Here is a 27,506-nt window from a genome sequence, read left to right as displayed (position 1 = left end):
CTAGTATAAAATGTGCCAAACTAGCCTGACACAGCAGTGAAATGTTGCCTTTACAAACATTGCATGCCACAGATATAGGACCTAAATGCTAGTAGAAATCGTGGTCTGCTGGCCATTGCCCAAAATCCTTATGTTCCATCCCTGCATCTCAGTTCATTTCAGACGATCCCCCTACTACTGTTGGTCCTCCTCAGTGACCTCACGGCTGAGGGTTTTAACTTTCCTCTTGAGAATTAGAATCACAAGTATAGTCGTATAGCTCCTAGCAATACTTCACCTCTTCAGGCAAATAGTACCCTAGACTGTCCTGATCATCTAATTGTGCATTCCAGATAATTCCTCCATCCCAGCAGAAATGTTCTATCCACATAATAGGATTTTAGATGTGCAGATAGACCAAAGCCCAGTCTATTTTACCATTACTATAGTCAAGTCTGTGGGTTATGGTATTTTAATATAGATGTTACCATTTTAGTCATTAATTTAGCTAGCTACTTTCAGATGGGCGGACTGGAAACCCAGTGAGAACACTGGTATGCAGCTGCCATTTTCTGTGGGGAAAGATAAATGGCCCAGTATTTACCAGGAAAGGTAGCTCATCCACCATGGCAGAAGAGGAAGATCCAGACTGTTGATTGGGAAACAAGAACAAACAATGAGGTGTGACAATTGTCACATTGTCCAAGGTTTGTTTGTGTTATGATAAACAATGTGTTTTCTGTCCAGATAAAGATGGAGATACAGCATTGAAAAATACCTAACACTAACCAAATGTCTCTGTTTTCCAGTCCAACAGGAGTGTATCCCTCAGACAATCCGGTGCATGGAGATCTTGTGCCAGTTGTGATCCGAGTGTGAGCGTCTACTTGTGGAGACTACAGCAGATCGAGCCTGTGGACGGACAGGTCAGTAACTCATCAAATGTGATGCAATATTGTGTAAAACATTGAATTTGTAGATGCATCGAAACGTTGACTTCATGTCCCATTTCCCCCATGTTTTAGACATGAGGCGTGACATGCGGAACATCAAGTTCACCCCACGAGAAGCAGTGCATGATCAACGACATCCTCAGCAAGGAGATCTGCTGGAAGTGATGTACTCTCTCTCTCACTCACTCTGGGGGTAAGACATAATTTAAACATCACAGATATATATTCCCAATGAGCCCATGATAAAAGGCAATGTAAACTGTTTTACTACTTAATGAAACTGAGGAGATGCATTCAGACTAGCCTGTGATTGAACTTAAGTTAACTATATTACTTTAGTTGGCTGCTTTGAGCAAAACTTGAATATAATATAACCTATTCTAGGAACCTTTTGTTTGTGTATGATCTTTATTCATTGTTCACTTGTTTTTCAACAATGTCAGGTACAGGCAGGGGTGACTGGGGCCTTCATCAAGTAAGAAATAATTTGAACATCACATGTATAAATTCCCACTGTGCCCATGATAAAGTTAACCACATTACTTTATTTGTATGTAATATAACCTATTATGGGAGCCTAGTGTGTTTGTATGAACTGTGTGGAATATTTTTGGAATATGAGTGTCAGAGGTTGTCACGCTGGATGGGGATGATGATGGAGGCTTTGGTGGTCCACACAACAAAGAAGTAGGTGTCCCTTCCAGTGATGAGGATCTGACCTTGGACCTGGTACCAGTAAGAATGGTCTTTACGGAGGTGGTAAGACCCTACCTCCTTGATATAGAAATCCTTCGACTTCACTGCCTCTTCAGTGGTAAGATCCCTTGCACCATAGGGACACTTGACCTCCACCAATGCTGTGGTGCCCACCAGGCCATCCGGTGAGGCACCCAGGATCCCAGACTCCATGACCCAAAGCCTTGACTCCTGCAAATCCATCCCTGTAGCCATTTTTAATGCACTCTTCTTTGTTATCTGTGCCCCACTTTACAGACAACAACCCATCCAATGACTGATCGGAGGACCCTTTTTAGCAGCAACAGAGTAACGGGCTTGGCCCTAACCACTGCTCCATAACTGCTGGCCGTCAACCTCCCTCTCCTCATGGTGTGCCAGATGGGGTTGGTGCGCTGTCTAACTGTTGCCTGCCGTAAAGCCTCATGCTGCTCCACCGACAGCGCCATGCCAGCCAGGATACCTGCAAGCCCCAGGTTCCCTTGCTTCTAAACAATGTCCGGTACAGACAGGGATGAAATGAAGGGTAGCGGTTGTTCTGGCTCGGGTTCATGGAGATATGCCATTCCACTGAACTTGCCCTGGAGACGGTTCCTTAGCCACCTCGGTGGGATCCCCTGGACAGAGGGTTGTAGTCTTCGGCCGGGTACAGGTCCTCCACTAACTGCACCTGGTTGGGCACGGCTGGCTTAGGATATATGGCTACACTTATGTGCTCCACGGAGGCATTCGCATAAGGTAGAGAGAATCCCCTGGTCACCTATAGACACCTGCCAAGAGGAAGGATGTTAAGTGCCACGTCTTTCAATGCATGACTTTGAACACCTTGAAATTCATTTGTTATAAGAAATGTGCTATATAAATAAACTTTGATTTGATTGATGACATTACAGCTGTAGAATATTTCATCAACTGTAATTTTCAAGGACAAGTGCAGTTTTTCCATAAATGTGTAATTGATAACTTGGGATTTTATCACTTGACATGTAAATCATATAGTGGGAAGGACCCTATAAATCAAGACTGTAAATAAATAAATAATGTGCCTTTGAAGATTTGTCTCTGGTCATGCAAATACAATACAGGCTCAATGTCTAAACAAAGTCGATTCTGAATGTCAATAGATTTTTTGATACATTCTCATCAATAACAACATTCTAGAACTGAGTTATCACTCACCTAAGTCTGGTATCCGGGGTAATCTGGTTAATGATTATATAGCTTATTAAGTGTCTCTTTCCTTGTTGAACGTTGACAGCTGTATAGAACACATTGTATTGCTAATATGCTCAAACTTAACTTAATAGATACACTCACTGACACAGGATAAACTTTATCCCTCATGCTGGCCCTGACCAAACCAGTAAATTGCACCTCACAATAGCTGCACTTGTCCACATTGCCAGATTTACAGTGTCTTCTCCCCTTTTAATGCTCTTATGCTCATCCTTGAAAAATGCTATAAGGTCTTAAATAGACACCAAAGTCGATATACTGTACAAACAACTATCTAGGCTAATTTATTGATCTACTGCTCTGCCAACTAGCTAGCTAAAGTGTAGTCGGTGGCTAGCTAAGACACAGAAAGGGGATGGAAGAAGTTCAACACTTAATTCAAGTAATTTCAATACAGCACATGGATTCATCATGGATTGGGCACAGGTCTCTCTCTGATCGTGCTGGTGATTGGTAGCTGACTATGTCGGCTAAAGATGAAGTGCAGGAACTTCCTCAGGATTTTTTGTCTTGCTGAGGTTCTCTCTGTTGCTAATAAAAAATTCAGAGTAAATTGAGGTAAATATATTGATAAAACTCACCTTGTCCAAGAGAGATTTACATGGTAATCAAAACATCACACCAAGGTAAAACTACACCAAACACATACTACATTTTAAGTGCTTGTAAAATTCACTGTGAAAAATGAATGGTGGAAGATGATTAGAACCATTTCTGTGTTTCACTGCAAGGTTTTATGGGTATTATGATGTGTCCACTGTGGTGTTCTATAGAAAGCAATAGTAATGGCATCTTTTTGTAGGCACTAACTCAGCAATGGCTTGTTGGCCAAAGCCTATGGTGAAATACATTGAGTTTGTCGGGGTTTTGGATAAACGCCGAAAATAAAAAATAAAATGACTGAAAACAATAAAAAACGTATAAAAACGAAACGTTTATCCCAAAACGTTATTATTTCCCCATTAATTTTCCCCATAGGGAACGAAACAGAGGTAACTCATTTCCGGTTTTTAGATCAAAATGTACCCAGGTACCGCCTCTTTTGACTCACGTGAACGTGCCAGAACATTGAAGCATATGCGCACTGTGCGGGGGTTACGGACAACTTCAATGGTCTGTTATGAGACGAATTTTATTGTCCCAACAGACTTGCATGATCATTGGGGTGGCTGAGCTGCAAGAGCCCTTTGTCAGTACCTAAAGAGGACTGCTGCTAGCTAGTTAACTAGCAGTAGCTGACCAACTCATACGATGTTTCCAGCTAGCAGATATTCAGTTCAAGGTAAGTTAGGTAACCAGCTATTCACACGCCTGTCATTTCCCATATGTTCTCTGTCTTGCCTTTTGACACTTATTGGTTCACCTATTTTGTAAATGATAGTTATCTATAATTTGAGAGTGGCATTGGCTAACATTTACTTAGTAAATAAGGTTGACATTAGCTTTGTGGAATCTTGAAACGGTAGCTCCAGTCTAGCACCTTTGCCCGGTTTGCTAAGCTAGTTAGCTAAGCTAAATATAGGGCAAAGTTGAAATCAAATACTGTTATAATATAGGTCACTAACGATTGTCCTTTGGTCAGCCAATGTTAGTTTAGTACGTGCAAAAATACATTAAGTATTTTGTACGTTTTTAACTAATATTGAACTAAAGTAATATCATTAGTTATGCACTTTCAAAAGTAATTGGATGACTATCTTAGCTAACTAGCTAGCTAGCTTGACCGTGAGTGTCAATATTGACAGTTGTGACTTCTCATGGCGTCAATCTACTGACAAGCCAAGGCACGAATCATTTGTTTGTCTCGGGAAAGCTAGCCGTATTTGTTGACTGCTATAGGTGATAACGTAATTAACTGGCTGATACCAGTACTCTTTTGCTGACAATCTCATGACCTAAATGGACGTGGGTTACATGCCTATTGACAATTGCACATCAGTGGTGGTTGGTACCGTTCAAAATTAGGGAGGACAAAATAACAAGTATATGGCCTTATTTCTATTATAGCATATTGGATAACTGTCATTCATACACTGTACCATTCACCCAGCTCAATCTAACATAGATGGGTTCACGCTTCTACGGGACACTAGAATTTTCCCTATACCCATCATGAGGTTGCTACAACCTAGCCTACAAATGAAAGTTAATAATGTAGGTGCACAGTTCGAGAGACAAATTGGATTAATCAAGATGACATAGTGAAACTTACAATACCGACCTTGCACACTCTTGCCTGCATCAAGCTGATCAGGGGTGTAATCATTAGTCAAAAATCAGAGTTTGTATTGATTAATTCAGGTAGGTCCCTCCCTGTTTCATTCCATTTAAGAAACGTTTTGCAACAGAATCAGCAGAATGAATAACCCCCAGATCACCTGCACACACAGTTCACTCTCATAGCAGCCACAAAGCATGCATCAGCATCACTTTGCTCGTTGTTTAATTCCTTTTCACATTTACGCGCTCTTCTCCTCTCACCTTTTCCCTTTGCTTGTGGACTTCAGTGCACAACACAACCGCTGTCTGTGACCAGGTGCAAAAACCTCTCCAAGCCAAACCTTCATACCATAACCGCTACTTAGCCTACATCGATGTTACCATATTAACATCTAACATGTAGTAAACCCACAAAACATGTGTACAATCGTACAGTGTACAGCAAGTAGTTTAGCAGTTACACCAGCGGACCCCAGTGGCAATACATTTATAAAACCGAAAGCTTAACTTGGAAGAGTTGCAGTGGTGGATAGCCTTAGCCTACTAGCTAACATAAATAACATTCCTCTCTTTTTTCAGTCAGGTTGTTGAGTAGGCTAAATTAGCTGCATAAGCTAAGTAAGTAAAAGGTAAACTAAGAAGAGAAGAAATACAAAATATAGCTCTGCTGCTTCTCATTAATTTTTGAAGAAATTAATTTGTTCAACTGTTAAGCTATTGTCTTTCTCTCTCTTTGAGTCAACTACTCCCCGCATTATATGCACTGCCGCGTTAGCTAGCTGTAGGTTATGCTACTACTATATTAATTATCTGATCGTTTGATTGGATGGACAACATCAGTTCATACTGCAAGAGCTCTAATAGGTTGGAGGACGTCCCCCGGAAGTCGTTTATAATTACTGTGTAAGTCTATGGAAAAGGGATGTGAACTATGAGCCTCCTGGGTTTTGTATTGAAGTCAATGTAATAGCTGCCCACCGGCTACACCATGGTGCTACCCTAGAGGCTGTTGAGGCTACTGTAGAACTTAATTGCAAAACAGGTTTAATCAGTTATTTGGTGACATGAATATATTTACTATAGTTTTATCTAAAAAGGATCACTTTTTAAAAAGTTTCACTATTTTTATGAAATTTGCTGAGTAGGATGGTCCTCCCCTACCTCCTGATAAACCTCCACTGCTACATACGCCCATACAAATCTCATAGGCTGCTACGCAGAAGAATAGTGACACGTTCAGTTGCAATGTATTGTACAGCGTAACAGTTCTGCTGTATGACCCCAATAAAACTTCCATAATGACTTGAGTCATCAAGATAGCCGTAAACAAAGTCATGTCTTGAGTGTCCTTTTCACTGTCTGTCTGTTTGTACTGTGCATAAGGTAACTTGTGTACACACTCTGAAGGTATACAGTAGGACCTAACCTTATCAGCTTCCTCGCCAGTCCCAGTCGGCACTGACCGGATCTGCCTTGTTCTTTGCAGCCCAGAGGTGTATACGAGCATTGAAAACAGTGCAAGCGGAACATGCACCTCCACAGCACTACACATGGAGACGGAATTGCTCATCTGCAGTGATGCCTCGCATAACGTCACACTACACAATCTTCCCCAGGGACAAAGACCCACGATGGGAAGGTACTGTGTAATCCTCCTCACCCTTGGCACACTGTCTGAAATGGAATGCATTATATTATGCAAAACCCAAACACCTTTGTTTTTCTCACCAGAGTTTTTCTCAGTATGTCATTGCTCCCAGAGTTGATTTCTTCAAACCAAGCTGCTTACCTATTGCAGATTCAATCTTCCCAGCCTGGTGCAGGTCTAAAATTTTGTTTCTGGTGTCCTTTGACAGCTCTTTGGTCTTGGCCATAGTGGAGTTTGGAGTGTGACTGTTTGAGGTTGTGGACAGGTGTCTTTTATACTGATAACAAGTTCAAACAGGTGCCATTAATACAGGTAACGAGTGGAGGACAGAGGAGCCTCTTAAAGAAGAAGTTACAGGTCTGTGAGAGCCAGATATGTTGCTTGTTTGTAGGTGACCAAATACTTATTTTCCACCATAATTTGCAAATAAATTCATAAAAAATCCTACAATGTGATTTTCTGGATTTTTTTCCTCATTTTGTCTGTCATAGTTGAAGTGTACCTATGATGAAAATTACAGGCCTCTCTCATCTTTTTAAGTGGGAGAACTTGCACAATTGGTGGCTGACTAAATACTTTTTTGCCCCACTGTACTTTTTGTTTTCTTTTTGTTCTACCCTATTATTGACTATGTTTTGTTTATTCCATGTGTAACTATGTTGTTGTATGTGTCGAATTGCTATGCTTTATCTTGGCCAGGTCGCAGTTGCAAATGAGAACTTGTTCTCAACTAGCCTACCTGGTAAAATAAAAAAAATGATTTTTAAATTGAACCTTTGATTTATTTATTAAATAAATTAAGTAAATAGCCAAAATTCTGTTTTGATAAACTATTTGAAGATCAAACATAATTGTGTCAATTCATATCTTGCAGTAAAATACTTTAATCTCGAAGACAGGTTAATGTACAACACATTTAAATAAAAGTTTAATGTTATCTTACTTAGAAAATAGTCCTGATCTTCAAGGCCTAGAAAATTATATAATAATACACTGAATTCATACATTTTCAGTCATTTAAATTGTAAACACAATACCACAACTAATGTGTCCAATGAGGGAGGTAAACTTAATAAAGTATTAAATAATCGCTTTGTATTTCAGATTGAATCACGGCATTAGAATGTACCAGAGGCCACGAAAAATAGAGCTTGTTCGGCAATCCTGGGGGATCCTGGCTGTCAACTTTTTATATTTGGCTGGCTACTCCATGTGGTTGTGGAAAATACTAGTTGTCCTTCAATGTGTATCTATGGGATGCTGTTGCAAATTAACACTGATGTCAAAACTACAAGTTTCTACTTTTGACAATCAGATAGTACTACATTCCAGTTTGTCTTCATGGAGGCTTGTGTAACCTTGCCCGAGACCTGAAGATTTGTGTGATCTCCCCCAAGCTAATGACTAGGCTGTAGCTCAGTGGGCTAGTACATTCTTGTGCTGCTCAGACGACCGAGGTTCTAAACCCACTTGGTGACACATACCTATTTGTGTGTGGCATTTTGTTTCTGTCCAGGTGTGGAGATGGAGCGGTTTGCTGACGAGGCTGATGTGGTGATAGTCGGAGGGGGTCCCGCGGGGCTGTCTGCAGCCATCCGGCTGAAGCAGCTGGCCAAAGAGCAGGAGAAGGAGCTGCGTGTGTGCCTGGTGGAGAAAGCGTCTCAGATCGGAGCACACACCCTCTCCGGGGCCTGCCTGGAGCCCAGCGCCCTCAACGAACTCTTCCCAGACTGGAAGGAGAGAGGGGTATGTTAGTGTCATCTCGTGTGTGTGTGTATAGGCCCTATACAATCTGTCTCCAGCTTCAATTGTTGGGACATTCAGAGACCTGTCCCCAACGTTGTATCTGTTAGGCTTGGGCGGTATACCATGCAATGGTTTTTCAACACTGTTGAAACTATTTCCTTTACATTTTGTTTTATAAATGTGAATATTTGTAGCTACTTTAAGTAAATACCTGCAGTCAACTTGTGCAATACATTAGGAGATAAAGAAGATTGTGTTAATTTTTTTCATTATGAAGCTTACATGTAGTCCCCAGTCACGTTGTGTTTGTTTACAAGCACACAACAATGAGAGACCGGCGCCTTGAGTCACTCACTGTTGTGCAGCAGTTACAGTATGGAATTCACAACTAAATGTTTGCCAGCTAGATACAGTGCATTCTAAAAGTGTTCAAACGCATTGACTTTTTCCCACATTTTGTTACAGCTTTATTTATGAAATAGATTTTATTTTTTATTCCTCAGGCTACACACACTACTGCATAATGACAAAGCAAAAAAAAAGGTTTTTAGAAATGTTTGCTAATGTATTAAAAATAACTCCAATCACATTTACATAAGTATTCACACCCTTTACTCAGTACTTTGTTGAAGCACTTTTGGCAGCGATTACAGCCTTGAGTTGTCTTGGGTTTGATGCTACAAGCTTGGCACAACTGTATTTGGGGAGTTTCTCCCATTCTTCTCTGCAGATCCTCAAGCTCTGTCAGGTTGGATGGGGAGCTTCGATGCACAGCTATTTTCAGGTCTCTCCAGAGATGTTCGATCAGGTTCAAGTCCGGGCTCTGGCTGGGCCACTCAAGGACATTAAGACTTGTACGAAGCCACTCCTGCATTGTCTTGGCTGTGTTCTTAGGGTCGTTGTCCTGTTGGAAGGTGAACCTTCACCCCAGTCTGAGGTCCTGAGGACTCTGGAACAGGTTTTTATCAAGATTCTCTCTGTACTTTGCTATTCATCTTTGCCTCGATCCTGACTAGTTTCCCAGTCCATGCCGCTGAAAAACATCCCCACTCCACCCATGCTTTACCGTTGGGATGGTGCCAGGTTTCCTCCAGACATGACGCTTGGCATTCAGGGCAAAGAGTTCAATCTTGCTTTCATGTGGTCTGAGTCCTTTAGGTGCCTTTTGGCAAACTCCAAGCGGGCTGTCATGTGCCTTTTACTGAGTAGTGGCTTGTGCCTGGCCACTGGACCATAAAGGCCTGATTGGTGGAGTGCTGCAGAGATGGTTGTCCTTCTGGAAGGTTCTCCCATCTCCACAGAGGAACTCTGGAGCTCTGTCAGTGAACATTGGGTTCTTGGTCACCTCCCTTACCAAGGCCCTTCTCCCCGATGGCTCAGTTTGGCTGGGCGGCCAGCTCTAGGAAGAGTCTTGGTGGTTCCAAACTTCTTCCATTTAAGAATGATAGAGGCCACTGTGTTCTTGGGGACCTTCAATGCTGCAGACATTTTTCAGTATCCTTCCCCAGATCTGTGCCAGACAATTCTACAGACAATTCCTTCGACTTCATGGCTTGGTTTTTGCTCTGACATGCACGGTCAACTGTTGGACCTTAGATAGACAGATGTGTGTGCCTTTCCAAATCATGTCCAGCCAATTGAATGTACCACAGGTGGACACCAATCAAGTTGTAGAAACATCTCAAGGGTGGTCAATGGAAACAGGATGCACCTGAGCTCAATTTCGAGTCGCATAGCAAAGGGTCTGAATAGTTATGTAAAAAGGGTATTTCTGTAGTTTTTAAAAATAAATTTGCAAACATTTCTAATAACCTGTTTTCGCTTTGTCATTATGGGGTATTGTGTGTAGATTGAGGAGGGAAAATTAATACATTTTAGAATAACACTAATGTAACAGTGTGGAAAAAGTGAAGGGGTGAATACTTTACAAATGCACTGTATGTCTACAGAAGTAAGACATCCTGCTTCTATTGCCTGTTTGAGTGTTTGTTTAATAGCCTACTGATTTCCGTGAGCACCAAGCCCCACGCAACCACATGTAGGATAAACAATTTCACAATCCGACTGTTTTTCATCTTTGTTATGCTGTAATAAAGGCATTACACTTTTCTTCCGTTAGAACAGCCTCTCTGGTATTACTTGTAATTAGTTTTGTGTTTACACTGTTCCAAAGGTCAGAAAAATAATAATAATAACCCTCCTTGTTATTATTACTATTATGATCATTATAATAAGTAATATCATTATTATTAGTATACTTGTTATAGCAGTCTTGTATTACCGCCATCGATCGAACTGTAGGCCTAAGGGCGCATCCTGTTTTATCTTAATACCGTAACTTAGGCCTATATTTCATTACTTGGGCTACTGTATGAACCAATCATTAATTTGTTCAAGTCATCACACAGCATACGAGTCATTCATGATTTGAAATGCAATCAAGCATTTTAGTTTTAAAATAAAATAACCACAACATTTTTGGGAATAATTAGCTGTAAACAATAAATAAACAGTTCCATTTTGGCAGTTGCTTTCACGAATGCTTGCGACTGATTAGTCTTTGCTGTAATAAAGGCTTTACAAAAAAAACATTACAACAGACGCTTATCGTTTATTTAGGGTTGACATTGTTCTAAACCGTCAAACTATATTGTTCCTTAACTTGTTTTTCTTGATCTCCAGTATTTTCCACAACTAGTCAAATGTATTCCACACATCTGACTTCCCCTCCATGTCCTGAGCAACGAGCAAACAAACATTCCCCTGTTTCGAGTTGTCCTCCGCATCCATCTTGCTGTCACGTGTTAATGTTTTCAGAGCTTGTTATAACCATTTTATTGATGTGATTATGATGTGCTATAGGTCAGGCCCTATTGGTCACGTGCATGTGATGCATACATGTGTCATGGAAAGAGAGCAAGAGTTAAGGTAGTAGGGAATGTTTTTCCTTTTTAACAAATGAGGGATTTCGGTAACAGAACTCTTCAGTCAAATGGCTGTAATTTTGTTGCCGCTTCAGCAACACGGACAGCGTGATAAACATGTTCTGTGGTGGTCGCTGCAGCAGGGGGGAGTGAAAAACAACGGGTATTAGTCAGTCACTCGCTGTCTTTAAAAAATACAAGTGTATATACAGCGCAGCAAGTCTGAGACCAGCCCGCACAATCAAATAAATTGCGGTCAGACTCCCTCTAGTTATTTGTGTGTCTTAATTATTTCATCAAACAGTGCGCTTAAAGCATTAGACAAGCTCAGTGCATATAGTTGATTAGATGAAAACGTTGTTGTTGACCAATCTATTGGTCGAAAGAACAGACGACTCTTGGTCGACCAAGATTATTTTTTTTGCCTGGGACAGCCCTACTCTACTCGCTTGCTTGCTTGCTTGCTTGCTTGCTTGCTCATGTGTGTATTCCTTATTCTCGGTAATGGAGATGGGCAGCGACATCAATAATTAGCTGGCAAGCCTTTAGGGCTATCAGGCAAACTTACTTTACTGGTGACATGCACCCAGGGCAAATTTGAACATTTCTGCAAAAACTTTGATCTATGTGCTAATATTTGGATTTTCTTTACATTATTCTGTTTAGTTATAGCAGAGTTGGAGTCAGTGGGCCATACACATTCATGAATTGAATTACACTCCTGTGGAGATGTGCCCTATCTCGTTCTACTGAGAGAGGGATAGATTTATAAATGAAATGCACTCCCATCTGAGGGCTGCTTCAGCAGGTCCGTTGAAAATGTTCAAATGTCATTCAGAGGAAAGGGGCATCTTCACACTGAGTTCACTCTGCAGGAGTTTCTTTCCACTGAGAGAGATTTCAAATGAAATGGTTCACAACTCTGCTCTCTATTATTTAAGTATTGAGCACGTCAGTCTAAGAAAGGTTGCCAGTCTAAAGGTTGCCAGTCTATGGAAAGGTTGTGAGGGGAAATATGCAGCATAATTCGCAGATACACACAGGATATGGACCTGGCATATTCTTTGTTTTATTTTTTTTAGTCTCAGACATTACATTTAAGTAATTTAGCAGATGCTCTTAACCCTAATTGCTCCTGTAAGTCATTAATGTTAAGTGCCTTGCTCGAGGGCACATCGACAGATTTGTCTGCTCAGGGATTCGAAACGGCAGCCTTTCAGTTACTGGCTCAACGCTCTTAACCGCTAGGCTACCTGCCGCCATACCTAACTGCAGACGTAACTATCACAGACATAATGTTGAGAGTACATCACAGTCCTAGACAACACTATGATACTACCCAAGGGAACATCTTGCAAGCAACACCTAGGCAAAAAATAAAGTGTTCTGTTATTTGTGTACTCTTCTCTTAGGCACCCTTGAGCACACCAGTGACCGAGGATTTATTTAGTATTCTAACCGAGAAATATAGAATCCCTGTCCCAATGTTGCCAGGTAAAGTCACATGCATGTTTTACAGGACATCTTTTCAAATGACAACTCTAGCTTGTCACCTGTAAGCTCTGTCCTAAACATAACGCTATTATGGTATTAGCCTTGACTGTGCAGTCTTTGTTTTTCATTCTATTTTATTTTTTTATTTTTTTCCCCCCCCACAGGTCTGCCCATGAACAACCATGGGAACTACATTGTGCGGCTGGGTCACTTTGTACATTGGTTGGGAGAGCAGGCTGAGGAGCTGGGAGTGGAGATATACCCTGGCTACGCTGCTGCTGAGGTGAGCACCGCCCACCATTCATGACAATTTCAGAAAACACAGGCCATCTTACTAATATTGGCGTGATAATTACCATTGACAAGCTACATTGATCTTTCCTGGAACGTCAGCTTTTTCTCAGTAAACATTTACATAATTGTATGCCTTTGACCAGATATAGACTGATATTTTGAGCCAGCACCCTTTTCATGCCTGAGATCGATTTCACTGATGTGTTGTTGACGTATCGTGACTGGCTTTCATTGATCGTGTTTGCTTGAGGTGTCATTCTACTTTCAAAAGTGTTTTAAATTTCAGATTTTGTTTTTAAGGTTTTGTTTCATGAAGATGGAAGTGTGAAAGGAATTGCCACCAATGATGTGGGCATCGCTAAGGATGGTTCGCCAAAGGTAAACTTATGCAGATTTATGTCAATAAAATGGACTCATCACTGTATGGAAAGTCTTAAACATGTGTACTTTGTCCAAGGAAAATAACTTTTCTCCTATGTATGGTCATTTTGTACAGTATAGAGTTTGACTGTAAAAACTGAATTTTATAAAAACGAGGAAGAATCAGCACTGAATAGAATATAATTTGTTTTATGAAAGCGACAAATAGCCTCATCCCTGGTATATCAGAATAAACTTTCTCTCAATTTGCCTCTGCAGGATGTGTTTGAGAGGGGGATGGAGCTCCATGCTAAAGTGACCCTGTTCGGAGAGGGCTGCCACGGCCACTTGGCCAAGCAGCTCTACAGGCAGTTCAACCTCAGGGAGAACTGTGAACCACAGACCTACGCCATTGGCCTGAAAGAGGTAAAATCCCAAAGCAACTGTATTTGGAACGAATAAACAAATAATCTGTTTTTAATCAGTCATACAATACAGATATCATAATGTAACCAAATCAGAATGTCATATTCATTAAATTTTTGTCATTTAGCAGATGCTTTATGCACAACGACTTACATGAATGTTGTTTTTCTGTCTAACCAGCTGTGGCTGATTGATGAGAAGAAGTGGAGGCCGGGCAGAGTGGAGCATTCGGTGGGCTGGCCGTTAAACAGGAACACGTATGGCGGCTCCTTCCTCTACCACCTGAACGAGGGCGAGCCACTGGTGGCCTTGGGCTTTGTGGTGAGTCCCGGTTATGGCAGCCATTTTGGCTCCTTGCCATTGATGTCAACTGCCAAACTACCAGCCATGCTAACACTTGGAAACGGTTTAAACACTAAATTAAATAACATTTGTAAAACTGAGGTCAGTGTATGACAATGCACTATACTTCTACCCTTCTCTTTATCCAATTGGCTTTTTAAGGGGATGCTTGTCAACTTATCTTGTGAAGCTTCATTAGGCCAGCTTGGGCCTAAAGGGACGACTTGAGATATGTGATAACTCAAACTTTTATGAAGATCATACATTGAGGTCAATGACCGATTGTATCAAAATCGTAATGCTGTGTATTTCCCCACTTCCAGGTTGGTCTTGACTACACCAACCCCTACCTCAGCCCCTTCAGAGAGTTCCAGCGCTGGAAGCACCATCCCTTCGTTGCCAAGACCCTGGAGGGAGGTAACAGAATTGCCTACGGAGCCAGGGCGCTCAACGAGGGAGGCTATCAGGTGTGTGTATATTTTTTTTAATGTACTACTCAAAGGTATGTGTGTGTGTGGTTCTGTGCCAAGGTTTCTGTTAGCCGATAATAGCCAGCTTTTCGGTGATAAATAAAATTGGCGCCGGCAAATTGCCCTGGAGAAGAAGAAAAATCATATTGCGGAATAATGCTTTTTAACCTATTGATGGAAATACATTTGACTGGTCATGCTTATCGTCCTATAGGTTAAATGCATAATTAAATGAGCGCATGTACAGTATTTATGCATCTTATTTATCACATGCATATAGATACAGAGCCTTTGAGCGTAAAATCTGTCAGACAGTGCGAGAGCAGCTGCTACAGCATCTCAAACAGCAAATACATAGACAACGGAAGGCAGGCTTCCTCGGCTCGTCACACACCACTTTGCAATGAGCTGGAGGCAGTATGCATTTTGAAAACATATACTTAATTGTTTGAAACCTGAACGTTTTACTACATATTATGAGGCATGTCTTACCTTGCTTCAAGGTAGCCTATCCAAAATCAGACCATATCCGTGGAGGCAATTCTTTTATATTAACTTTCTCTCATTGTCCAGTAGCCAAAGGCAAAATCCTAGTCATATTAGCAACCCATATTAGAGCTCCCCTCTTTCAACACTTCAAACAGATATTTTCATCTTTGTCACATGAAACCGCTTGCATATGTGGTGCACTTTCACAATGGTGTTTTCCAATGAATTTCATTATGGAACAAACATTCGCGCGTTGCCTTACTGCCTTGTGCGCGTCGCTACGTTTTATGTAAAGAAATGAACAGTTTATCAACATTTTAAGCTAAACATTCAGATCTGTTGCATCAGACTCATTGCTTTTTAAGGTTTATTTGTATGTAGCCTAGGCCCACTGGTTGCATGAATTTGAGATCTATCGTCCCACAACTGTTCCAGCGTCTGTTTGGAATAGGCTGTTTCTTTCTCGAAAAGCTGACCAATACAATAGGTAAACTTTTCTACTATGGGGGATAGTAGATTGACATAGGCTAGGGATTTTGCTGTTCGTTACTCATCTTGTTGGCTGAGGAAAAGTACACGGAGAGTTATTCTAACATCTTCAAAATGCACATCTGAATTCGGTAAGAAGGACCACACATTGTTGCATCCTCGACTTGCATGTTCTTTTTATAATCTAAATGGGATTTCTCTCATTCTGAGCACCATGGATGGAAACCCTAATCAGGTCGGGTAAATAAATATGCTGTCCTGCGCCACATTTTCGTAACGTTAATGTGTGTCTCGGTATCAAAAATGGGAAATACGTGAATCTTAGGTCAGGTTTTCCACTGGTTCTTATTCCATGAAAGCATTTTACCATTACAGTCAAGATTAGAATCTTTACCTGTCTTCCTCCATCCAGTGCCTCCCTAAAGTGACATTCCCTGGGGGGATGCTTATCGGATGCAGTCCGGGCTTCATGAATGTACCAAAGATCAAAGGCACCCACACGGCCATGAAGAGCGGCATGCTGGCCGCAGAGGCCATCTTCCCCAAAGTCACAGCCGAAGACCCAGCATCTGAAACGGCAGGTAGGTTAAACCAGACCAAAACCTTTTCCTTTAATTTAAATGCTCCCTCACACACACACAACTCTGTGAAGCCAAAGGCACATTTCTACACTATAAAATATGCAATGAATACACTATTAAAGAGTGTAATTTGTTGAGACATTTATCGCTAATGCTAATTGGGAGGGTGGGAGGCGGATATGTTAATTGCTTCTCTCCAGTGTGTCATTTTTGTATGTAAATTACTGGAATTTTATTTTATTAAAAAAACACTAAGTAAATGAGCAATTTTAATTTGTGGGTGCAAGATCATCTCTAACATTTTACTGTCATCCGAATACTTATTTTCTGGTCATTTGTCCTCCAGGACTTCACATACCAGAGTATGAGGAAAATTTGAAGAAGTCTTGGATCTGGAAAGAGCTGTACGCAGTGAGGAACATCAGGCCATCGTTCCACAACTACTTTGGACTTTACGGGGGCATGGTCTACACTGGTGTCTTCTACTGGATACTTAGAGGGAAGGAGCCATGGACACTGAAACATGCAGGTGCAGCATATTGATGATTTGTATGACGTATTCATCAGGAAAGATGGTCTGTTTCTGTTTTAGCCTAATTGTTATTGGACAAGGCAACAACTCTTTTGCTATATGCACATCAAAATCATGCACTCATGCTGAGAATTGCTTTAAGGAACAAACCAATGTTTTATCTGGCCTGCAACCAACTGAGGTTTGATAACTCCCAACTCTTTTACCCTAGGCTTGGACTCAGCCCAACTGAAACCGGCTAAGGAGTGCACGCCCATCGAGTACCCCAAGCCTGATGGCAAGCTGAGCTTCGACCTGCTCTCTTCTGTGGCTCTGAGCGGTACCAACCACGAGGGGGACCAGCCCCCCCACCTCACCCTGAAGGACGACAGCATCCCTGTGGCCAACAACCTGGCCATTTACGATGGGCCCGAGCAGCGCTTCTGTCCAGCAGGTACCACTGATGCACAATTACAAATCCATCCTTAGCCCATACAACATAGGCACTTAATTTAGATCTGAAAGGGTTGGATAGGTATAAGCAATAGGTCATTATCAATAAAACGTTACAATACAGTGCAGAGCATTCGATCTGGCTGCTGGGGGGCAAGGAGACCCCCAGCTCCGCTAAAATCTTTGACAATTATGCGTCGTTTTCAAGGGATTGTTTAAATAAATGTTATAGCTACCTAGCCAACTATTTGGCTTTAATATAGTCACCTCTCGAAGAGCATAGTCAGACTACACATTTCTGATTCTTCCACATTTAGCTAGCACATCGGTGCTTTTTATGATCAGTAAACATGAATTGATTGTGTAATTTCAGATATGTGAGGATAGCCTATCCATTGGCATGTAGCCAGCTAATTAATTTAGTTGCTTCATCAGATTAGGCTGTTGAAAAGAGCTTGACATCGGCAAGTCCTCGTCCTGGTAAAGTTGTCAGTCGGACTACTGTCATCACCACTATAGATGGCTATATCCAAATATTGTTCGATTTGCTTGCCATCTTGTTTATCCCCTGAAAGTAGGCTTGTTAAGAGATGTGATCTGTTATTAGCTAGCTAGCCAATTTGACGTGGTCTATCAATCAATGTAGACTATCATGTCTGTCAGCAGCAATCGTGATTAACCCTCAAGTCATTTTACGCGGCCTTGCGGAAATCAAATTAGCATAAAAACATCCCCATACAAATCTCTGTTTTAAGCTAAAGATATATTTTTTGCATGGGCTCAATACAACACATCTGTGGTGAAAAGTGGCAGAGCTACAGCTGTGTTTCAGACTATGAGACATCCCGAAAATCGGCTATCACAAACGTCTGTAGCGTCCGAATGGTTTGGCCTAAAAACTATTATGACTCCCTTATGGAAAGGTGAGACTCTTACGAATACCTACATGTTTTGCTCTACGACCCCCACAAGCGTCACGGGACTCGTCTGAAGTTGGTACCGCCGATCTGCCAACTTCTGTCTGTAGCGTCCCAACAGTTTGGGCTACACACTAATATGATCCCTCTATAGAAAGGTGAGTCTTTCACGGACACGTACATGTTTTGCTCTAGGACGCCCACAAGCCTCGCCAGAAGGTAGCCCAGTACCAGTTAGAAAATGAATGGCAGTATTTATGGAAGTAGTTTAGTGGCTAAAAAAAGGGTTGTGTCTTTAATTTTCTTCTTATCTCTGATATAGGACAAACACTTTAAAACAAACTTCCCTTTGATTAATATGTTTAGCCAACTATACAAAGTTTCTACTGGTAGCTTGCAAAGTAAACATTATCAGCTAACAGTACATTGGAAAATGTGCCCTTCTGCTGCTTGACAGGCAGAGCCCACAAAGGTTGGGAAATTAACCTAAACCACTCATACTTGTCAATTATAGTTCACTTTTATTTTAAATCACTCAAATATCCAATTAATGGTGTCCAATATTGAGCGAGAGGCTACCCTCACGTATCTGAAATCACATGATCAATTGATGTTCACTGATCATGAAAAGCATGCAGTTCACTGCTGTATAACTCAAGCTAAATGTGTGCAATTGTTTTGCATGGAATAATCAGAAATGTGTAGTTGTGACTATGCTCTTCAAAGAGGTGATGATATTACAACCAAAATAGTTAACATTCATTTAAAACTTCTTAGGGATCAAATCCTGTTAACGGGATCGATTTGACAACAGCCAGTGAAAGTGCAGGGCGCCAAATTCAAACAGAAATCTCATAATTAAAATTCCTCAAACATACAAGTATTATACACCATTTTAAAGATAAACTTCTTGTTAATCCCACCACAGTGTACGATTTCAAAAAGGCTTTACGGTGAAAGCATACCATTATGTTAGGTCAGCGCCTAGTCACAAAAAACATAAATTTTTCCAGCCAAAGAGAGGAGTCACAAAAAGCAGAAATAAAGATAAAATGAATCACTAACCTTTGATGATCTTCATCAGATGGCACTTATAGGACTTCATGTTACACAATACATTTATGTTTTGTTCGATAAAGTTCATATTTATATCGGCGCGTTATGTTCAGTAATGTTTTGCTTCCAAAACATCTGGTGATTTTGCAGAGAGACATATCAATTTACAGAAATACTCATCATAAACGTTGATGAAAGATACAAGTGTTATGCATAGAATTAAAGATATACTTCTCCTTAATGCAACCGCTGTGTCAGATTTCAAAAAAGCTTTACAGCGAAAGCACACCATGCAATAATCTGAGTACAGCGCTCAGCCACCAAAACAAGCCATACAGATACCCGCCATGTTGTGGAGTCAACAGAAGTCAGAAATAGCATTGTAAATATTCACTTACCTTTGATCTTCATCGGAATACACTCCCAGGAATCCCAGTTCCACAATAAATGTTCGTTTTGTTCGATAAAGTCCATATTTATGTCCAAATACCTCCTTGTTGTTTGCGCGTTTAGTACACTAATCCAAATGCACAAGGCGCGGGAACTAAGTCCAGACGAAAAGTCAAAAAAGTTCCATTACAGTTTGTAGAAACATCTCAGACGATGTATAGAATCAATCTTTAGGATGTTTTTATCATAAATCTTCAATAATATTCCAACCGGACAATTCCTTTTGTCTTTGGAAAGGGAACGGCGCTCGTGCTCACGGCCGCGCGCGTGACTAAACTAAAGGCTTTCAGCCAGACCCCTGGTTGAAACAGCTCTTATTCGCTCCCCTTTCACAATAGAAGCCTGAAACAACGTTCTAAAGACTGTTGACATCTAGTGGAAGCCTTAGGAAGTGCAATCTGACCAAATTTACACTGTATATTGGATAGGCAATCACTTGAAAAACTACAAACCTCAGATTACCCACTTCCTGGTTGGATTTTTCTCAAGTTTTCACCAGCCATATGAGTTCTGTTATACTCAGATGTCATTCAAACAGTTTTAGAAACTTCAGAGTGTTTTCTATCCAAATCTACTATAACTATGCATATCTTATTGTGATTTTTTTTAAATGACTTGCTAAAAGAGAGGTGCGTTAAATGTATTTGTACCTCAGAGAAAAATAATGAGGTGGTTGTGTCATTACTGTTGTAGTCTTGATTTTATACCTTTTGTCCCACAATCTTGTTGTGCTCCATAATCACAAGGGTTGTCCCCTTCCTCATGCTCGTGTACCCAAAATGCTGCCGCTTTGGGGTATTTAGAGACAGGCTTTTGTATTGTTTAGGGACGATGAGGGACATTGGGAGCTGCTTTTGAGAGGAAAGATTAGTCATCAAAGGGAATGGGCTGGGGGGCTACAGAAGGTGTGAAAATTCTTAAGGGGGCAGTTCTTACACAGTATGTGTTGTTGTGTATGGGAGATTGAGTAGAAATGGCACCTTTCAATCGTTCCCTTACAAAACAATACATTTACTGTCTCTATGTGTAACCGATGTGAAATGGCTAGCTAGTTAGCGGTGGTGCGCGCTAATAGCGTTTCAATCGGTGACGTCACTCGCTCTGAGACCATGAAGTAGTTGTTCCCCTTGCTCTGCAAGGGCCGCGGCTTTTGTGGCGCGATGGGTAACGGTGCTTCGAGGGTGACTGTTGTCTATGTGTGCAGAGGGTCCCTGGTTCGAGGCCAGGTAGGGGCAAGGAGAGGGACGGAAGCTATACTGTTACATAAGCACAACCAAAAACATCTTCCTCATCTCAAAGACCTATCTGTAATCCTCCCAATGACTTTGACAGATCATTCTTGTCAATAGTAGCAGGGGATTTTTGTAGACGTGTGTTTGTTTTGATGTCTTCACTAAAAGACCTGGCCCTCCATCAATAAAGCTCAAGCACACCATTTCCGCTTCAAAGTGCCTGCACGACCAGTATGACTCAAGACATTGATATTGATCAGCACAGCCAGGTTTATTCTCTGGAAGTCTCAATAAATTATCAGAGTTATATATATATATATATATATATATATATTTGTGAAATGGACATCAAACCCATTACTGCTACTAAGGCAGAGATGTAATACATGCAGTATGATTGATTCGACATGCAGCCAACTGTTAGAAATCAGTCTTCTCCACAGATGTCTGGCCCAAATACTGTCCCTGAACGTGTGATTTATCTCTTTTATGGTTTTCCATCCATAATATAACTATTACATACTTTGTTGAAGTTGACATTTAAAAATGGGTGGTAATCTCATGGATAATGGTTAGGGACACATAATGGCTGTTTGGGAGGGCTGCACTGCACACACCAATCATGAATCTGGCTGCATAGCTATATTCACAAATCTATCATTAAAACTTCTCTAGGGTAGGGGGCAGCATTCGGAATTTTGGATGAAAAGCATGCCCAAATTAAACTGCCTGCTACTCGGACCCAGAAGATATGATATGCATATAACTGATTTGGATAGAAAACATTCTAAAGTTTCCAAAACTGTTAAAATAGTGTCTGTGAGTATAACAGAACTGATTTGGCAGGCGCAAACCTGAGAAATCCATTCAGGAAGTCGTTTTTTGGGGGGGTTTTGTAGTTTTCTATTCAATGCCATTACAGTATCCATTGACTTTGCAGTTCCTATGCCTTCCACTAGATGTCAACAGTCTTTAGAAATTGTTTCAGGCTTGTATTCTGAAAAATGAGGAAGTAAGAGCAGTCTGAATGAGTGGACCCTGCCGTGTCACAGAGCTTTTTCATGCGCGCGACCGAGAGAGTGCCTTTCATGTTTACCTTTTATATTGACGACGTTATTGTCCGGTTGAAATATGATCGATTATTTAGGCTAAAAACAACCTGAGGATTGAATATAAACATCGTTTGACATGTTTCTATGAACTTTACGGATACAATTTGGATTTTTTGTCTGCCTGTTGTGACTGCGTTTAGCCTGTGGATTACTGAAGAAAACGCGCAAACAAAACTGAGGTTTTTGGATATAAAGAGAGACTTTATCGAACAAAAGGAACATTTATTGAGTAAATGAATGTCTTCTGAGTGCAACCATATGAAGATCATCAAAGGTAAGGGATTAATTTTATCTCTATTTCTGACTTGTGTAACTCTTCTACTTGGCTGGTTACTGTTTGTAATGATTTGTCTGCTGGGCTATGTTCTCAAATAATCGTAAGGTATGCTTTTGCCGTAATGCATTTTAAAAATCTGACACCATGGTTGGATTCACAAGAAGTTCATCTTTAAACCTATGTAAAATATGTTTTGTTTTCTGAATTTTTATAATGAGTATTTCTGTATTTGAATTTGGCGCTCTGCAATCTCACTGGATGTTGGCCAGGTGCTAGCGTCCCACATACCCTAGAGAGGTTTTAACCTACACTATATGTACAAAAGTATGTAGACACCCCTTCAATTTAGTGCATACGGCTATTTCAGCCACGCCCGTTGCTGACCGGTGTATAAAATTGAGCACACAGCCATGCAATCGCATTAAACAAACATTGGCAGTAGAATGGCCGTCATATGATGCCACCTTTCCAACAAGTCCGTTCATAAAATGTCTGCCCTGCTAGAGCTGCCCCAGTCAACTGTAAGTGCTGTTATTGTGAAATGGAAACGTCTAGGAGCAACAACAGCTCAGCCGTGAAGTGGTAGGCCACACGAGCTCACAGAACTGGACCGCCGAGTGCTGAAGCGTGTAAAAATCGTCTGTCCTCGGTTACAACACTCACTATCGAGTTCCTAACTGCCTCTGGAAGCAACGTCAGCACAAGAACTGTTCATCAGGAGCTTCATGAAATGGCTTTCCATGGCCGAGCAGCCGCACACAAGCCTAAGATCACCATGCGCGATGCCAACCGTCGGCTGGAGAGGTGTACAGCTTGCCGCCATTGGACTCTGGAGCAGTGGAAACGCGTTCTCTGGAGTGATGTATCACGCTTCATCTGGCAGTCCAACGGATGAATCTGGGTTTGGCGGATGCCAGTAGAACATAGTTGTCACTATGCCCCAATGCATAGTGACAATTGTAAAGTTTTTCATGGTTCGGGCTAGGCCCCTTAGTTCCAGTTAAGGCAAATATTAATGCTATACAGCATACAGCCTTCCCAGAAGAGTGGAGGCTGTTATAGCAAAGGGGGAACCAACTCCATACTAATGCCCATGATATTGTAATGAGATGTTTGAGCAGGTGTCCACATACTACATACACAACATGATCAAAAGTATCAGGAAAGTAAGGAGTGGCCTTTCTTTGCAAACCCAGGTTCATTGATAATCAAATATGAGTCACTCGAGAGCAGACCTACAGTAGTAGATAAAGGTATTACACGGAACCCAAACCGGCTGTGCGCGTTCGCCATCGTGCATACATTTATTTTATCCCCCCATACCAAATGCGATCACGACACACAGGTTAAAATATCAAAACAAACTCTGAACCAATTACATTAATTTGGGGACGGGTTGAAAAACATTAAACATTTAACAAAGGGCCAGAAGAATACAGAATGGTGTCGTCTGCGTAGAGGTGGATCAGAGAATCACCAGCAGCAAGAGCGACATCATTGATGTATACAGAGAAGAGTCAGCCTGAGAATTGAACCCTGTGGCACCCCCATAGAGAATGCCAGAGGTCCGGACAACAGGCCCTCCGATTTGACACACTGAACTCTATCAGAGAAGTAGTTGGTGAACCAGGCGAGGCAGAGAAACCAAGGCTGTTTACTCTGCCGATAAGAATGTGGTGATTGACAGAGTCGAAAGCCTTGGTCAGGTCGATGAATACGGCTGCACAGTATTGTCTCTTATCGATGGCAGTTATGATATTGTTTAGGACCTTGAGCGGGGCTGAGGTACACCCATGACCAGCTCGGAAGCAAGATTGCATAGCGGAGAAGGTACAGTGGGATTCGAAATGGTCGGTGATCTGTTTGTTAACTTGGCTTTCGAAGACCTTTTAGAAAGGCAGGGTAGGATAGATATAGGTCTGTAGCAGTTTGGGTCTAGTGTCTCCCCCTTTGAAGAGGGGGATGACCGTGGCAGCTTTCCAATCTTTGGGGATCTGACGATACGAAAGAGGTTGAACAGGCTAGTAATAGGGGTTGCAACAATTTCGGCAGATACTTTTAGAAAGGGAGGGTCCAGATTGTGTAGCCCGGCTGATTTGTAGGGGTCCAGATTTTGCAGCTCTTTCAGAACATCAGCTATCTGGATTTGGGTGAAGGATAAATGGGGAGGCTTGGGCGAGTTGCTGTGGGGGGTGCAGGGCAGTTGACCAGGGTAGCGGTAGCCAGGTGGAAAGAATGGCCAGCCGTAGAAAAAATGCTTATTGAAATTCTCAATTATCGTAGATTTATCAGTGGTGACAGTGTGTCCTAGCCTCAGTGCAGTGGGCAGCTGGGAGGAGGTGCTCTTATTCTCCATGGACTTTACATTGTACCAGAACTTTTTTGAGTTTGTGCTACAGGATGGAAGTTTCTGTTTGAAAAAGCTAGCCTTAGCTTTCCTAACGGCTTGTGTTTATTGGTTCCTAACTACACTGAAAAGTTGCATATCACGGGGGCTATTTGATGCTAATGCAGTACACTACAGGATGTTTTTGTGCTGGTCAAGGGCAGTCAGGTCTGGAGTGAACCAAGGGCTCTATCTGTTCCTGGTTCAGAAATCTTTGAATGGGGCATGCTTATTTAAGATGGTGAGGAAGGCACTTTTTTAAAGTATAACCAGGCATCCTCTACTGACGGGAGGAGGTCAATATCCTTCCAGGATACCCGGGCCAGGTCGATTTAGAAAGACCTGCTCGCTGAAGTGTTTTAGGGAGCGTTTGACAGTGATGAGAGGTGATTGTTGGACCGCAGACCCATTACGGATGCAGGCAATAAAGCAGTGATCGCTGAGATCTTGGTTGAAGACAGCAGAGGTGTATTTGGAGGGCAAGTTGGTTAGGATGATATCTATGAGGGTGCCCGTGTTTACGGAGTTGGGGTTGTACCTGGTAGGTTCATTGATAATTTGTGTGAGATTGAGGGCATCAAGTTTAGATTGTAGGAGGCCCGGGCTGTTAAGCATGTCCCAGTTTAGGTCACCTAGCAGCACGAGCTCTGAAGATAGATGGGTGGGCAATCAAATCACATATGGTGTCCAGGGCACAGCTGGGGGCAGAGGGTGGTCTACAGCAAGTGGCAAAGGTGAGAGATTTGTTCCTGGAAAGGTGGATTTTTAGAAGTAGAAGCTCGAATTGTTTGGGCACAGACCTGGATAGTATGACAGAACTCTGCAGTAGATTCCCACTCCGCCCCCTTTGGCAGTTCTATCTTGTCAGAAAATGTTATAGTTAGGGATAGACATTTCTGGGTTTTTGGTGGTCTCCCTAAGCCAGGATTCAGACACGGCTAGGACATCCGGGTTGGCAGAGTGTGCTAAAGCAGTGAATAAAACAAACTTGGGGAGGAGGCTTCTAATGTTAACATGCATGAAACCAAGGCTTTTACGGTTACAGAAGTCAACAAATGAGAGCGCCTGGGGAATGGTAGTGGAGCTAGGCACTGCAGGGCCTGGATTAACCTCTACATCACCAGAGGAGTAGGATAAGGCGCAGCCGTTTTGGGTTCCGTGTTAGGGTTGTGTCAATTCCTTTTTCTTAAGGGGGAATGTAAACAATAGGCTTTAGAATACCAGGTAACGGTAATTTGCCATTATTGCATCCCTGGCAAGATTTTCCCAAAAATGTCAATCCATGAACTCTGTGCATTGAGCTAAATTTGCTGGTGTCGGACCATATGAAAAGATGATACATGTTTTGAAAGCTGAGAAACAGCCCTTCCAAATGATAGGGCATACAATAGCGCCACATACATCACATGGTGTAATCAGTCAAGAAAAAACACTTGTGAAAATGTGTTTCTATGAAAAACACATTTCCCACACGTCCTAATGAAGATAGCGCATATTACGTCTTATTTTGTAAGGTTTGAAATCAGAATAGAAATACATTTAACTGTGAATGGGTTATAGCAGTTTTAGTGAACGGTGGTATTTTTGTAATGTTCTTTTATCAGACACTTATCTGGATTGTATATTATATTATACATGCACTAAAACATATTACAAATGGTATTTAGTCTTACATATACAGCATGATAATCAGACATAAATTATATAATATTAATCAAGAACTGAGGTGAATATTCTCATTAAAACCTGAAAGTACAAGTAACATTGAACATTTTAATTAAAATAAGGTATAACAATAATTGGCATTTACAACTTCAATTTCTTCTGTACATACTTTACACTAGGCCTAATACCCGAATCAGAATAGGAAGAAATGTAAAAGCATGCAAGGGAGACTAAATGACCATTGACAAATTGAGCTACTGGGTGAAGACTAGAATCCCTTTACTAGTGCCCATGTCTGCAGTGAGTCACATTTACTGGAGTTCCACAATCTAAAAAAAAATTCCCCTACGATGCATAACTGCTTGGCCTTGCATTCTGGTGCAACACAAACATCCTATTTTCTATCTTTCCTGTAACAATTAAATGTACAGTGGATGGAATACATCTCTTTGCTTCCTGTTTCCATTTGAATGATGCCCTTCTTTCCCCCTTTTACTAGGTGTATATGAGTACGTTCCCCTTGAGACTGGAGAAGGTATGAGGTTGCAGATCAACGCTCAGAACTGCGTCCACTGCAAGACGTGTGACATCAAGGACCCCAGCCAGAACATCAACTGGGTGGTGCCCGAAGGCAGTGGAGGACCAGCCTACAACGGATTGTGATTTTATTTTCCTCCCTTTTTATTCAGGCATATCACAAAGCAACAATTGTAGCATTGAGATCAGAAAATCTTTGTTGAGGTGGGTGCAAAAACACATTCAGGGCTTGCTGCCAAGACAGCTTGTAGAATACTATACTGTGTGCCTAGATATGAAACTGAATGTCACCATATTCTTTCAATATGGGAATTGTAAAATGGTTATAAAACAAGTGGCTTTGGTTCATGTATGGTGTTCTGAATAATGCACGTCATAAGCAGAAAGCTGCATTGACATAACTTCAAAATAGACTAACAAATTCATTAGCTATTGCAGGTACAATTTGCAACAGCGTATGATCTGAGAGATACTGTGTGTACTTAATGACAAATGTACGTTGGTGAATAAACATTTGCCATGCC

General features: G+C 41.5%; 1 protein-coding gene and 1 long non-coding RNA gene across 2 annotated transcripts; one reads left to right on the top strand and one right to left on the bottom strand.

Annotated features, from left to right (window-relative positions):
* Positions 1–1,321: 1,321 nt before the first annotated feature.
* Positions 1,322–3,641, bottom strand: LOC139581116 (uncharacterized). Its single transcript, XR_011676147.1, has 2 exons — positions 3,485–3,641; positions 1,322–2,437 (listed from the first exon to the last, which is right to left on the bottom strand). It is a non-coding gene; the product is annotated as an uncharacterized lncRNA (long non-coding RNA).
* Positions 3,642–3,943: 302 nt separating this feature from the next.
* LOC139581114 (electron transfer flavoprotein-ubiquinone oxidoreductase, mitochondrial-like) lies at positions 3,944–27,505 on the top strand. Its single transcript, XM_071410555.1, has 13 exons — positions 3,944–4,185; positions 6,610–6,762; positions 8,288–8,517; positions 12,854–12,935; positions 13,100–13,218; positions 13,530–13,607; positions 13,869–14,015; positions 14,196–14,336; positions 14,681–14,824; positions 16,218–16,386; positions 16,733–16,915; positions 17,130–17,351; positions 26,945–27,505. The coding sequence occupies exons 1-13, from the start codon at positions 4,155–4,157 to the stop codon at positions 27,106–27,108; spliced, it is 1,863 nt and encodes a 620-aa protein (XP_071266656.1). The 5' UTR covers positions 3,944–4,154; the 3' UTR covers positions 27,109–27,505.
* The last annotated feature ends 1 nt before the right edge of the window (position 27,506 follows it).

Source organism: Salvelinus alpinus, chromosome 7, assembly GCF_045679555.1.
Source record: "Salvelinus alpinus chromosome 7, SLU_Salpinus.1, whole genome shotgun sequence".
Classification (NCBI taxonomy): Eukaryota; Metazoa; Chordata; class Actinopteri; order Salmoniformes; family Salmonidae; genus Salvelinus; species Salvelinus alpinus.
This window is presented reverse-complemented; position numbering and strand designations above follow the sequence as displayed.